This window comes from Taurulus bubalis (assembly GCF_910589615.1).
Source record: "Taurulus bubalis genome assembly, chromosome: 19".
Classification (NCBI taxonomy): Eukaryota; Metazoa; Chordata; class Actinopteri; order Perciformes; family Cottidae; genus Taurulus; species Taurulus bubalis.
The window spans coordinates 11,107,843-11,124,285 of NC_136607.1; the positions used below are offsets into that span (position 1 = coordinate 11,107,843).

A 16,443-nucleotide genomic window follows, 5' to 3' on the forward strand; every position below is an offset into this window, starting at 1 on the left:
TGGTTGGCTTTCCGCGGAAACCTTGTGGTGCGGACCAAATCATTCCCAAAATGTGTGTCTTTCCGTAGCTATGATTGATGTGAAGTTGAACATGACACAGCAGGAGATCACTTAAGCTATAAAAGAACACATCCGATATTGTGTCGTGCTCAGGATTCCTCGTTTTCACGGAGGGGAGCTGGATTTTCCTCCAGAATGTGAGTTTGAAAAGTCTCATGATTTTTCATATAGCCAGTCATGTGTTATTCAAGCAGCATGCAGGGCACTGAAGCAAGCAAATACTAAAAATAGGTCTACCTTCAAGATGGAGAAAGATGAAAATATACAACTGAGACATAACTGAAGAAAATGTAAAGACAAAAGTATGTACCCTTTTTCTGTTATCCGAGTTTCAACAAAATCTTAAAAAAAAAAAATGCAAACGGAACTTGGAGATTTGTTTGTTAATATTGTTCAACAAGTTACGAAGTAGTTCTCTTCTTATCATGCTTTGTGGACGTCAGGAAGGGTGGAACTTGGTGCTGTAATTGAGTGCCTTTATGATCCGGAAACAGCAGCAAAACAAAAACACTCCCTCCACTATTTAGCCTTGACCTCCTGTCTGATCTAACCAGTCTCTGTACCCGTTCCTAAAAATGGAATTATACATTTGTATGTATTGCAGCCTTGCCTATTCCAGGCTGTATTGTGTAGTTTGTACAAATAACTGAAAATGCTGATCTCTGGGAAGTTTTCCAAACACTCCCCCCTCCATAGTATTTATGATCACAACGTTTTCTGCTCAAATAGCAAATATTTAAATCAGAGTATGAAATTATTTTAGAGTGGTGTGTCACACATTAATAATGATTTTGAAAAGTCAGAATATATTGTGCAATGCCTAAGTGGAAGTTTATTCATTTTAAATACAGAGGTATGCCTGGAAAATGTCTCAAAGAGCGAAGATACAGGCTTTCAAATGCACCATGCCATGAAATTACTACCAGTGTTTATCCTTAAGATGCACCAACCCCCTAATTTACAGAAAACCCAGAGGGGACAGAGCAGAGTTACCCTGATTGATGGTTAACCACGCAAACCTGAAGAGCCGTGAGAGGAGCAACCTGGCAATTAGTAAGTTAGAGTTTGATTCGCTGAGACAGAAAACCAGAAAGAAGGTAGAAGCTAATGCAGCGTTTTTTTAAACTTAAGTCCAGGGATCAGTACTGCATATTCTCCGGGTTCAGGGCTTTCTGCTATCATTAACAACACTGCCAGTAACACTCAACAGCCAGTTCTCTGTCATATTTGCTTCAGTAAAGATTTGTTCATGCTGTGGTTGGTTGTTAGTTGCTTTGAATCAAGAAACTACAGCCCTCTACCCCATATCTTCTACCGACTACCTTACAGGCAAAGGTTGCTCAGCTATTGAAAAGCTTCATGGATAACCTCGTACAGAAACAGTCTTCACCGTATGACACAAAATACAGCACAGTAAGTTTTTTTTAGAGCTCCCCACAACAGCATTTACCTCTGGCAAAACGCAATTTCTCTGAAAGTATGCAACTCTAAAAGCTTTTACCCGAGGTCGTTACCTCAACTGAACCTCCACTATGTCTACAGAGTGGAGTCAACACTGTTAACCAGAAATATGTACCGTTACTGCTGTTATTACCAATGCCATTTATTATTACCAAAAGGGGTTTATATGACAGAGAAACCAGTTTCACAACAATTTGCACAACATTGTTTACTTTAAATGTTTCACACATCTGTGTCTCAGAAGTGCACTCTCTCCTGCATTCATGAATCATTTCAGTGGTTTCATATTGAGCAGCACTTCCTCTTTGTACACTGAAGCGTCTCGCTGGTCACACGCAAACTAATTTTCTGTGTTCGACTCATCGGTTCACTGCAGCTCTACAAATATTCATTCTGCATTCAGCTGTAAATTGGTTTGTGGACCGGTCTTATTTTGATTCTTAATCACTGTAAAAAAATTAAAAAGACTGTAAAAGAAACATAACTATCCAAAAACTGTCTGATATTTGCAGTGAATGCTCCTATCGTGGTTTCATTATCAAGAACTGCATGTAGGAGAAAAACTGGAATGGTCTTTGACCACCAACCAGCACTAATAGAACAAATTACAGGGGAAACGCTGATGTACTGTATCACATGATCCTGCCTAATGGCTTCTGTGATTTGACAAAAAATGAAGGGCTGCCACGACCGAGCAGCGTGACATTGATAGCATTAGACTACAGGACATCGTCATGGACAGGTTTAAGTGGAGCGGAATGCTCCAGTTCGGTCCCACACACAAATAGTGTCATCGCAGGGAGGCTGATGAAATAATCATGTGCTGGCAGAGATGGTGCAAAATCAGCACGGGACTCAGCTCCTAAAAAAAAGTGATTGAACAAAGTGTATCTAAGAGTTTTCTTCACCGAAAAAAATGGCATAATGCAGGAATGCTTGACAAATGTGTACCATACACTTGCACTGGCCCAATAGAATAATAATTAAAAAAAGTATCTTCATGCCCTTAATTTTGCTGCAACAATTTTACAATCTATTATTAAGACAAACACTACCTAGTTCCAGTTTCTCAGTCTTGAGACTATGCTGCCTTTTTTGTGTGTCTTATTTGATTGCTAATTGAATATCTGAGGGTTTGGGATTGTTTGCAACACTAGCATTCATTTGGAGTTGTGTTTGTGATCACTAAATGAGTCAATGTTCCCTCTTTCAACTCGGTTTTTGGTCTCTACCAACCCCTGAGGGACATAGCTGTCTCTTTAGCTGCTGAATGCTCCACCATGTTTACCGGCCACTGTAACTGTGTCTGCCTGCTGTTTGCTACTGAGCAGGTATAGTGTACTGTGGGCTTTATTTTTCAGCTGAACAGCTAAATGATGAGCTGAAAAGCAGAAAACGGGTCAGATGCAGATGATAATTCTCTGTAAATTCATCAAGGAGCGACGCCCTTCACATATATGACACACTGTTATTATAAATATATTGATTACAGCCACTTTTCATGGTTAGTTACAGTCCCCTGATGTTAAATCTGGACACAGAGCAAAGAGTATGTCAATACTGTACACCACACATTCAAAAACGTCAAAACCAGTGTACAACATATTAACTCTAAATGACTTTGTTTGGACATCATCAGCTTGTATTGACTATTGTTGGCTTAGCCTACATTGGCTTGCACTGGACAGCATGGGTTTAACCCACATTGGTTTGCACTAGCAATAAGTCATGGGTTACTAATCCTGTGATTATAAACCAGTAAGACCACCGTTGTTCTGTGTCCCACCAGGAAGTGAAAAGGATCTCACTTCCTCCCTTGCTTTCAGTCGTTTCCCTGACTGCCCCCCGGCTCTGTCTGTCCGCCTCTCTTCAAGGTTCTCCCTCTCGTTCCGTTTCTTGTGCTGTGATAAGTGTGTTTACAGTGGGATCAGGGTGCGGACGGTAGTGTGTGTGTGTGTGTGTGTTGTCTCTCGGTCTTTAGCCTGACAGTCATTAAAACACACAAACAGTCAGCTGATAACACTAAGTGTTTCCTGTTTGTCCAGGCGTGATGTTGGCTGCAAGAGCAAGGAGAAGAGAACAAGGAGCAAGAAAGCTGAAGAGGTGAGGTAAAGAGAAAGCAATTGATGAATCGGTGGAGACGTGCTGAGAGGCAAAAAGAAACGGAGACATTGGCGTGGTATAAATTATGTTCAGTGTGTTTATATTCTGCCTGTTGTTTGCAGTCATATTCTAATGAGTCATTGTCCCTGCGTCCCCTCCTCTCCTCTCATGTGTTAATTCTTTACCCATTTGAGAAGCCTTGAAAACAAATGATGGAGTCACACCTTCAAACATCCAGTCATTACTTGAGTTTTAGAATTAGTTGCAAAGAAAACAGATGCCCCTCGAGAGTGTGTGACCGTTTGTTCACCCAATGGTTTCTGCATAAACATGCTCGGAGTGTTTTTTTCTGCTTCTCTGAACTTCCTCGGTTCTCTGAAGGAAAAACAAACTCAGATCGGAAAGCAGTGATTCCTCCATCACATTCTGTATGTTTGTACAGTTCAGCCGCTGGGAGCAGGTGGAGTTTAACTGAAAAATGTTTACTTTAGAAAACCTTTAGTATTTCCTTCCAAAACAGGCGAAATGTTTATTGATCTTCAGATAAAAAGGTGTTTGTTCATCTTTGATTTTCTGGGTCGTCCCTTTTGCCTTCACTACGTGGAGAATACATGTTATTTCAATGCAGTTGCTTATTTACTCATTTAAACCTGATAAGCAAAGGGGGAAAAAGGAAGCCTTTTATTATTATTTGCCAATGAACTGCATTTCCCAGGAAATATAAAGAGTAGAAACATGTGTGATGTTGTTTAAGGGTAATTTGATCCGACGGTGGCAGCAGGAGATGAAACATAACCGTGACAATTTTCATGGTGATCTGAGCAGTAATTGTGAGGAAGTCTTACTCTGGACTGAAGTGTGGGGCAGACCACAGACGAACCAACTGGGCTTGGTTGGGCAAGAAAAAAATAAAACGTGGACATAAAGAGAGAAGATACTAAGTATTATTTCTGAAGAAAATACACAGAGACTGATTTCCTAAAATGCATAGAGAGGAAATACGGAAAGGAAACGGAAAAACAAACAAAGCAGCTCATGATTATCAGGATAGAAATACATGGGTTCTCACAGAGGAGATTCAACATGACCACATAACACCATCCCCTGTTCCAATTCACACACACTAAACAAGATTTGTCTCTTGTGTAAACGAGAATTACATTTTCCGTGGGATTACATATTTGATAGATAAAGCTAAATAAATGCAGAGAGAAAAGTAGTTAGCTGGGAGGTAAGATGAACAAGCGACATACAGACTCAACTCGGGAAATAACATATGTACATGTTACAAGAATATTCTTTGTTTGGGAGACAGAAGAGGGCAGTGCAAACAGGATGTAGAGGAGAGTGAACCATGTACAGAACAAAAAGGAAAAGAAACAGTGAAGGAAAGATTGACACATATACAATATCTCTGCCCTTTGATCAGCAGTGGCTGTTAACTTCAAACCCCTTATCTGCAACAAAGCAGATGCTCAAATGTCCTCAAACAATACATCCTTTCTCTCGGGCCGCAGCTGAAACCGCTTACTGTCCTCTGTAGCGCGCACGCACACACACACACAATAGTTTACTAGACATTGAAACTCAAACCCAGAATAAGAGAGTTGGTAGACAAAACTGTAAAACAAATAACAGATGGTTTCTCTCATGATAAAAGATTCTGCCATGAATTTCACAATACTGCCCAAACTGGACCACACATAAGGAAATAAATTGACATCATCTGAATTTTTCTCATTTGACAACGTTTTTTTTTTTAATAGATTGTCTGCAATTTAACTGGACCCTCCATCTCCCCACTACATATATTTCAAGCTCAAAACTAGGGAACGTTGGTGCAGTTGATATATTGTCCGTGTATGAACACCAGCAAATATAAATACTGTATGTTTATTTATTTATTTCTTCTTCCTTGATAAAATCTGGCACCTACATTACCAACAATGCAACTCAACAAACAACAGTTGGATAGGCTATTCGGATGTGTTATGCTAGTAGTGGCTAATATAGCCTTTATAGGACATTTTTCACATGATGTTGTACTCCACGATCTGTAAACAGACTTCTAAAAAAAAGAAAAGAAATCAATAGAGTTCCCCTTTGAAACACTATTGACGTTAAATAACAGCTATGTTAACACTTAAAAGTCTGCCAAGAGTGCTTCTTTGCATCTATTTTGCAGACATCCAAGACTGCCAAGGAGATTCTTTTTTACTTTCCTCCATTAAGCATTTACTTAATGGAGTGTTGTTGAGACTCTCTGATTCAAGTACTATGAAAACAAACACGCACTGTGTGTATGCGTCACACTATTTAAGAATAAGGCTGTTCTGTCCTAAAGTGTATATGTCTTTTAAATGATAAACTGAATTTTTTTTCTCTCTCTCTCTCTCTCTCTCTCTCTCTCTCTCTCTCTCTCTCTCTCTCTCTCTCTCTCTCTCTCTCTCTCTCTCTCTCTCTCTCTCTCTCTCTCTCTCTCTCTCTCTCTCTCTCTCTCTCTCTCTCTCTCTCTCTCTCTCTCTCTCTCTCTCTCTCTGAAAACAAAACTGTCAGCATGTCATCCATCAGCCCCCCTGACCCTCTTCAATTCACTTCAGTGTCAGAGCTTGAAAATACTCCCATTAGTGGGCATTTCCTTTTGACCTTTTCTAATTACCTCTCATTTGACTGCTTTTACTTGTGCTGCTCTCATAAACAACTGGTGCAGTTACAGGAAAACCATGAGGCCACCGTGACTCTTGGAGTTGTGAAAATAAAAGTGCATTTGCTTTGTGCATTATAGGCTGCCACAAAGACACAAGCCCTGCTATATGTACACTATATTTCTGCTAGAACTCATTACATACACATGTTGACACTGCTCTTTTCATTTAATTAATTTGATGCAGAAGTCCAGCATTAGACATTTATGTGTGCAAGCAGACCTCCAGTAAAAAAAATAGCACTCATGCAACACTTCCTCCTGACACAAATAGCCTTTCCTGCCCTATAAATAAACACTGCTGGACTTGGAAAGCAACCAGCCTCATTACGCTGGAGGTCTGCTCATGAAGTCAGTGGAGTAGGGCAAACATATATGGCAACCCTTTCTTCACTTGGGAATCAGGATAGTTCATGCATGTGTCAGTGGACAAAGAGTCAAATTAATAAATTAATTAATATCAGGATATATATATATATATATATATATATATATATATATATATATATATATATATATATATATATATATATATATATATATATATATATATATATATATATATATATATATATATATATATAGTCTCACTGATCTGTCTGTTGAGCTCCAGGGACAAACGTTTTGTGAAAACAGGAAAACTGACTGTCACTTTTCCATGACTTAAATCATGAGTCTGCGAGCAGAAACAGCCCTTGGAAGTACACTGCAAATCAAGAAATGCAATGGTCGCTCATGAAGTAAAGTTCTCATGGGGTTTTTTCAGGTGAACTGAGTCTAACCCTCCCTCGATCCATCTCCGAGCATGAATATTGTTCCAGTAGTTTGGCTCAGGCCAAACTAAACAACCCGCCTGGGGGCGGGGGAGCCAGACTGACCTCCGCGCTCATATAGGGTTTCTTTCCACCTCACTTTCTTTCCAACGCTCTGCTCCTTTATCTTGTTCTTCATTATTCCTTTATCTTCGTCTCCGTTTTGTTATTATTCTTCACAACTCCTCCCCCTTTTCTACAACCTTTCAACTGAACTCCGCTCATCCACCGTATCTGCTTTTGTCTCTCTCTCTGGTGCCGACATCATTATCAGTGATTAGTTAGGTCTCACACTATTACTTCATCTGCATGTAATTCTGAACCATGTCGACAGACAGTCTTGTGACTTTATACTCACACTGATAAATGTATCTTCACAAACATATCATCATTAACATATACACAGGCGCATACATAAAGCAGATGCGAGGACCTTGCATCATGTCATCACACCCACACCAGTAAACAAGCAAGTCCATGCACAAACACACACCCACACAAAAATGAGCATACAAACGCATGCACAGACACAAAGTTCTCACCCGTCTGCTTTTACCACGCTCAGTGCTTCATGTATTTGCTGACGAGCAGGTTTCCTGACTGTCTTTCTGTATGTACACAGGCAATAAGGAATCAAATAGATCCCATGGGCACTTCCTGCTTTAATTGGATCCATGTTTAAACAGGCTCTAAGCCATTTACCCAAGCCTTTCCTAGAATTCATTTAAACTACTTTAAGTGTGTAAATTATGTTTTCAATTAGAAACCATTGGGATCAAAATCAATACTGAAACTTTAGGATAACGACCAGAGTGGCTATTGCTGTCAACAACGGCAGTAGAAGACCCGATCCATGTTATAAGAAGGAGTCAAAAATAACATTTGGCAAGATGACATTTACTTTCTGCTCATGACAACAGCTGCTCTAATACCTTTAATGTGCCATGAAAAGCAGTAGGAATGTTACCAGTAATCATGTAATGTCACATAGTGCTGAGATGATTAAATAAGGTCTTTGGTTAACACAAGCTTAAGAGATTTTAACGTTTTGTTCTACTATATTAAATATGTGAGTAGATACCCCTCTTGAAGTTCTGAGGATGGATTGTGTCTTTAAAAGGCAGTTGCTTACAAGTGGCTAAATGAGACTACACAACGTCATCACGCCGACTCGTCCGCTTTCACCACCTTGTGTTTGTACTCGAGCTCATGCGACCGTGGAGTAGTTTGATTACGCCCTACAAGACTTATAAAAGTCTTGTTTTCAAGATTAATTTGCTGAAAGAAACGCATAAGTATCATAAACTTGTGTCTGCCACAGATCTTATTTTCTGCAATACTCCAATGGAAAGATCCCTTTGGTTTTTTGTCTAGAGATGCAGTGCTTCATGGGTGGGCCTACAAAACTATGTCACCCTGCACCACTCTCACCACTGTTGTCTCACCAATAGAATGTTGAAAAGAATTGCTCAACACAATTTTTCTAAAGACCAAGATGATTTCTTCAAAAGTCTTGTTTTCTTCGACCAGGAGTCCAAAACTAAAAATATGTTCAGTGTACAATTATATGTAATATAAAATGGAGAAACACAGCAAATCTTCACATTTGAGAAGCTGGATACAGACAATGTTTGTAATTAAGAAAGTAGCTTAAACAATTCATCAATCATCAAACTGGATAATATATTTTCTAACTGACTCATGGTTTCAGCTTCATCTCTGTTCATGTACAACAGACACACACCCTTCCTCCACCTCCTCTCCCAGATTAATGCTGGGCTGTCTCTGAGGTTTTACCGTCACTACCAGCTCCAATACCGTTTCACTACACCCAACCAGTCCATGCCAAACCAAGTCAGACTGGGCCAAACCAAACAGAGCCAAGTAGCTGGGCTTCAGTTTAAAGAAACCTTCTCCCCCTCCTGTCCTGGAATGTTTTCATCTTGTTTTAACCATGTAAAGCACTTTTTAACTTTATTTTGAAAAGCTCTTTATGAATAAAGTGTATTATTATCATTATATAATTGAAATGATGCTGCATTATTGTGCTACTATAGAATCATTTGTATTGTGTGACAGTATGGCTTCAACTTTTAAAAAAGTATGGTGTGTTTTCCCCAATGTGCTAAGAAGGAAGGGAAACATGGTTTAATGTTTTCAACCACACAAAATACATTTTTTTTATGCCTTCAGATGATCAGCATGTGATTTTTTTGTTGCAGTGCTGCTCCACTTAGCACAGCAGACACATGTCAAAACTCTTCATAATAAGGACTTTGTTCCTACAGTATTCACCTAGCTTAATTTAGATTACCATATATTCATCTGAATAAGTGCCAACAATGAAAACAAAAAGCAAACGTGCAGTTTAGTCTCCGGTGTCGTGTAGCTCAGATTAATTGAAGCCATGAAGCAGCTGTGTTGAGTGAGAGGAGACAGTATAATCCACACTTCAATTAGAAACAGGGACACTGGATGCGGAGGGAAGGGTGTGTGTGTGTCTTCCCGTATGCTGTGGATACCGGTCTACGCACATGGATGTGAAAGTTTGTGTGTGTGTGTGTGTGTGTGTGAGAAAGCCCCGAGTAATCCTGCTTAGTCTAGCGGCTGGTGGGGGGCAGGTTTATGTAGTGTGACAGTACGAGGGTCTGGGTGAGGGTTTAATACCAGAACCACTCTGAACAATAAAATGCACACGTAGTAACAAACACAGATTGTGTGTGTGTGTGTGTGTGTGTGTGTGTGTGTGTGTGTGTGTGTGTGTGTGTGTGCGTGTAATGTGCTTGGGGGATGGTCATAAGGGGCTGAGAGTAAGATAACAGTGTCAACAAATTAACTCATTTAGAGCAGCGCTGCTCAAAACAGCAGGGACACGTCGTTAATGTGGTCTCAAAGGGTCGACGCACGTTACAAGATTTAATTAAGATTTTCTCAAACTAATTACACATGACTGTTTTTACGACGATGAAGGTTGTTTCAGGAAAATGATTATGTTGGTAGAGTGATTTTCTACCTTATAGAATGGGCTTGTCGTTGTTTTACATTACTCCATGTTAAATATTACAGAGATTACCATTTAGGGCTGGTGATCAAACCACAATAACTTCTTCTTGTTCTTCTTTGGTTCTCAACCAAAATGTATTCGTAGCAATAAGTATTCAAAAGTACCAAAACCTAGAATTGAATGTTCAGATGTGTAGTCTTATCAATGTATTCTTAATTTAAATAAAACTGTTGACTTTAAACTGGCAAAATGATTGTACAGCTGAACATATGAACACTTGATATTTAACAAAGTAAAGTAAGCATTATGTTTTCAGTATCAAAACTCACTGCCAACAAAACCACCCAACGCGCTAAATCTTTGTCTTCTTGTATTCCAAGCCGACATTAAACAAAAGAGGCCTAGTTTGAACACAACACAGAACAAACATTCATATTAACATTATCGTTGCAGGTCACAGCAAAACCATCTCTGACAGCTGATTGTTCAGACATGGCTGAAGCAAAATGCCTGTAAGTCTCCTTGTGGCTGATCGCCAACCCCATTCCCAGAAACCAGATTACAGCGTCTGCTTGTCTTCACACACACACACACACACACACACACACACACACACACACACACACACACACACACACACACACACACACACACACACACACACACACACACACACACACACACACACACACACACACACACACAGTTTGGCCAAGTAGGCTTAGCTGAAATGAGCCACAAAAGAATCCCAAATTGTCAGGGATGTATTCCAAATACATATTCAGGCACAGACACAGACAGAAACAACACTCAAACGCAGACACAGAGTCTAGCAGACAGACAAACATTTCAGAACACACACACTTAAAAGAATTCCTCCAATTCACTTTGACCTTGTATAACTACAAACCTGCTGATAATGCAACACGGGTGATACTTTAGCGACTGACACGAACAGAATTTTGTAAAAAATGTAATGTCTAAAACGTCCCACCACAACACAGCCATGATGATCCCAGTGCAGATAGAAATAGTCATTACTATTGCTGGATAATCTGTGAGAAAATTCACTCATTCAGTTCTCAGTCAATCTTTTTTGTGCATCAAGAAAGATGTTTGATATTGAGGTTTAAAATGCGTGCGCACCTCAAGCGTAGGTGGCGTTTTCACACTACTCGGCCTTCCAGTGCAGTGTTTGAGAAAGCCGATCTAATTAACCCGGCGACACATTCTGCCGAGTCTGCCTGCCTATACAGTTTACCAGATAGTTTACATGGTACTTCTGCTGCCAAACAGAGATGTGTGTAACAATCAAATATGCTGGAAGGTCAAAAAAAGGTCTGAGAAAGATCTCTATTTGAATTTAAAAAAAAATAGTGATTAAGTGACATGATGAAAAGTGACAAGTCAAATTGTGTTAGCAAGTTGTTCACTAGCTAGTGGTATAAATTAAGTGTATTATCCACACCCCAAGGTATCATTTATGACTCTACCACAGCATCAAATCAAAACTTCTAGATGTTTTTTTTCATAAATCAGTTACACACTTTCCTGCAGCTCAGTGTTACTTACACAATCAAGGCCATATCATCCAGCTCAACACTTAGTCCCTTTACCGCCTGTATCACATTGAAGTGAGAGCTCTTTTTCTTTTATTATCTTCCAGGCCTCACGTTGTGCAGAAGGTGAGTAAAGGTTGCATTCAGTTCACTGGGCTGGAGGTGGATCCCCAAAGGGAAGCATTGAGAACAGATTCGACTTCGGCACAGATTCCATTACACATTATCTGGAAATGTCTTTACTTCATAGTACAGCTATGTACGAAGGCATTAAGTTTCTTTTATTTTGTTTTGGGTTTGGGGGGGGGAACATTCCTGAGAAATCGGTCACTGAAACACACAGCCTAAAATAGAACCACAGACATATTTGCTTTCTATTATGGTTGTTCGGGGTTTCTATAAAGAGCAATGGAATGACGATTGGCTCAGAGGATAAACATGTTGGCCTGTGAAACATTTTTCTGTGAATCTTAATGATGACCATTCATTTTAATGATCATGTGTGCACTACAGTACAGACAACATTTTACTCAGGTTTCCTCTGCATCCAAAACGAATGTGTACTTCACTGAATTACATTTTTAAAAGTATATCTATGGATCTTTTTATTTATTAAAAAATAATTATCTTTGGTCCAAACTTAGAATATAATTGGGATATATGCGTTTAATTAGAAGTAAACATGCTATTGCAGTCAGACTTTATTAAGTTATTTAATTTTAAAACAATAATGCCTCATTAGGGTCATTTTATTATGTGATGTGTGTTCAGCTTGAATGCAAGAGAGCGGGTTCTATAACACTGGTACAGTTCAACAGCTCAATTGTTTCCTTTCCCCAAACAGTATCATATCAATGCACAAATACAAAAACAGGGATTTATTAAAATTCATAGATGAACCGAAAAATAATTAGACAGCAAGGCTATCAAAGTGCAACAATGTGTGTGGGTGTGAGGTTTGCAAAGACACGCACGACTGCGAATGGCTTCAGTCGTGTTTCTAAGCAACATGCACATCCACTGCGCTTCCCTTTCTTCTCTCATGCCGCCTACGAACGGCTATTTCAGTGACGACAAGCATTCCACTCGATAAGCATCCATCTCAAACGCTTTACAACTCTCACTGTAACAACGCTGGTTTCGACTGGTAAACACCCAAGCAAGGTGAGACAGCGACCATCCATGTTACGCACTCAGGAGGAACTACTGTGACCTTGCTGCCCAATTCTGGACTCAATATTTTCTAGAACAATGGACACTATTGTACTCCCCCACATAGCTGACTGAATTTGCAATAACTTACTAATTATTAGGCTGTCGATCCATGTAAAAGGGCAGGCTGTTAAAGATGAAATCAGACGCTTAGGATAAATTGTTGTTTTTCTTCTTTTCTATTGATATGCATTTGCATCTGTATTCCTTATAAATAGTTCTAATTCTACATTTAAATGTTCCTCAGGATGATCTCTTCAAAAGCTCTCCACACATCCTTGCACTGGTTCTGCCTTGCAGTATATTGTGGCTATAATTGAGTAAACACAGGGATGTACTCCACCTAATTCTTCCTCTGCTGGACGGTATCTCTCTCAACAGAGCATGACATTTAACCAGCGCTCATCATCCTGCCCTGCCACACACTCCTAATCTCATGGAAACTGTCCACTTAAACCAAGTATCTCATTTAGTCGGCATTCTTCTCTCCATTCGCCAACTTCTCTACTTCTGACACTCCCTCATCCCATAAAACTTATCCCATTCATCCCAACCCTCCAGCTTTTTCCTGTCTGGCATTTGGCTCTGTGTCATTACGGTCACTGTGACAACAGATGAGTCAGGCGCTGTGGAGACGCCTCACTTCCTGTGAGTGTAGAGTATCTTAGACTGTGACCAAATGAATGACTGAACCGACGTTGAAAAATCCCTCCCTAAAGGCTGATTCACAGTCAGCAGATCAAATCCTCATCTGGAGCAATGCAGAGTCAAAGCATCTCAGGATATCTGTGGTCTTTGTTGAAAAGAAATTGCATCACATGTGGATCATCTTCCGAAGAGACTCAACTTGTCTGTATAAAAGCAATTTGTCATATTGCTGACCCCATTGATCATGGTTTCTCAAGCCCTAAACCATGGCGGGTGCCATGATCCTAAAATGATCATGGATTATACAGGCATTGTGATTACAATCTATGTATTTTATTTTCCCAGCCTATTTATTATTCCTAAATAGCAAAAATATCAACAAGCAGTGGGGTGCTGTTGATCTAAGGTTGAGGAAGTCTGCCATAAATCATCCGCAACTGCTCAAGGCATACATACACAGACACTGACTCAGCCATGCAGACGTACACATGTGCACACATGGTTGCATGAACAAGTATTACAGTACTTACATCAGTTTTCCTAAACTTTGCTTTGAGGCTCTTCATGTTCAGTCCGGTCCATGCAGTCAAACACTCAATCACTCAGTCAAGGCTGTGAATGAAAGAGACAGATGTTTAAACTCAAGCTCAGTTATGTTTGCCTCCATTTTACGTGGGATTTGTATGTTTCTGGAAGAATAAACTACATGATTTATGTGACACTATATCCACGTTACAGTCAATATTAGGTGCAAATGTGCAGTGCAGCAGCGGGGATTTACAGCCTTAATACATCAACAGTTTGACACTGTCAAAAGCAAATGTGTACAATGTTTTCATAATGAGTTTGATGATCACAGCCCTCTCTATTTGATCTGGAACAAATCTCAACGATTCCTTCCCAATCAATGGGCAGTTTTGGGAATGGACGTTGCGTAACAAATGCACTTCTAAGTTAAACCTGTTGTTGGAAATGGTATCCGGATCTTTGTTTCCTATAAAGATGTTTTAAAATCACCACAGAACCCGTGAGGATGTCTGGTGACTGTATTTTTGGGCAACTGCCTATCGCATTTTCCAATTTGTCATGCCTGAAATAGCAAAATAGCATTCCAGTCCAGATTAGTCTACTCACTCACTTCATCATCATTATTATTATTATTATTATTATTATTATTTCCAGGTCCCTCTGTGTCTGCTTGTATTTCAACCCAGAGAACCATGCAAGCAACTTGAGGAGAACCATGCAAGCAACTTGAGCCTCTTTGCAATGATAACTGGCAGTTAGGTCCTGAAGGAATAATATTAAAATGTATGCTTTCATAAATGTTTTGCAGACACAAAGCATGCGTTAAAAAGAGTTATTCCGATTTCAAAGAGTCTTTACATGGGCTTTGGTTTTATTAGGTGGGTCCATCAAGGACAGCCATGTATTGGCTCCTCTGGCAGCTTTCAAACCAACGAGATTAACATACATTTGCCTTCCACATCCAAATCTTCATGTTCTGTAAAATACCAACAGCCCATTGGGGACATATGGGCTGAAAACAGCAGTGAAGAAGTGGCGGTGGTTTGCGAACCCATCAGAGGCGGAATTAATAAATGTGAAACAAATATGTTGTCTCGCGTTTAGACAGCAAACTTAACTACTGAATCTATTGTCACACTTTCAACTGGACCACGAATTAAGTCGACTGCTACAATCAAACAATTCAGAGCAGAGTTTATCAAGTAGCTACTTGTGCATATTTGCATAGTGCCCACCTCAAACAATGGAAGTTATGCGAATGCATGCACAAACATGGGTAAGGCTGCAACTCGTTTAGCACAAAAAAAGTATAAAATGCGCGCGACTTGTGCATCATTGTGCACAAACAATCGGATTGGGCACTTTGTACCAGGAGCTTTACCCGTTTCATTTTACAACTGAGACTTACAAACAGTTAGTTACGACGCTTCTTTTTTTTTTTAAACGACGAGCCATCATTTCGACCAACAACTAATGTTACTTACATGACATGAAATCACTGGACACACTTACCCGGTTGCGAGTCGCAGGAGGGCTGGACACAAAAAAGAAAGTGACACACAACCGCGTTTTGTGCCAAAAACAGAGCAGCTACGGAGCCGGTGAGAAAACAGCGAGCCGTTGTTGTCGAGCAGCAGAAAGAGGATGCATAAAAGAGTAGAAAACAGTGCGCCCCGACACACTGGCCCGGCTCGGCCCGCATACATTAACGGTTGTTCACTACTCCTGCCTGTCTCTCGCTTTCGGGACTCTACTCATAGGCTCTTGCCCGGTTTAGGAAAGTGACGTCACTCCCCCTGTGCTCTCGTGACCGAGGCGAGCGAGCACTCTGCTTTTCTCCATTGTGCCCCATTCACGTTCTGGTTAAAGGGGTAGGGATTTCCCACACAACTCACACAGCTAAAAGACAGTTAATTGGAACATAATAATACAAATGCGTCGTACTCTTTTACTAACATAATTTGTTTTGTCAATTCACCGCAGTGTGTGTTTCAGATTTTGGACCAGACCCCTAAACTCCCATGAGCCTTTAACCTCACACTTCCAAGCTCCAAAAAATTGGATGATACATGTCCCATAATGCATACATGTTCCATAACTCAGGCTTGACAATGATCCACAGAGGATCATATTCAGCTTTTGTTTATTTAAAACATATGTAGCAGCCTTTCCGCAATGTGTGAACTGCTGTGTATCATATCTAAGGTTGAGAAACAGCCAGTCAATCAAGTCGTTTTGATGATATGTCGCAACAGCACTGCAATGCAACTTATTGAAGCAGGTGAGAACGTGTCTGAGCTGTATGATTGTGCTGTTGATGCGTGGTATAATGCCACCTGGTCTACGTCACTG

The 16,443-nt window shown here is 40.1% G+C and overlaps 1 protein-coding gene across 1 annotated transcript in view; it reads right to left on the reverse strand.

Annotated features, from left to right (window-relative positions):
- Nucleotides 1-14,129, reverse strand: part of rai14 (retinoic acid induced 14) — a gene marked incomplete at its 5' end in the record, with an annotated part of 32,068 nt that extends 17,939 nt beyond the window's left edge. The window contains one exon of the mRNA XM_079235444.1: nt 14,094-14,129. Within this exon, the coding sequence (XP_079091570.1) occupies nt 14,094-14,129 (36 nt within the window). The remainder of the gene's footprint in view (nt 1-14,093) is intronic.
- Between the last annotated feature and the right edge of the window lie 2,314 nt (nt 14,130-16,443).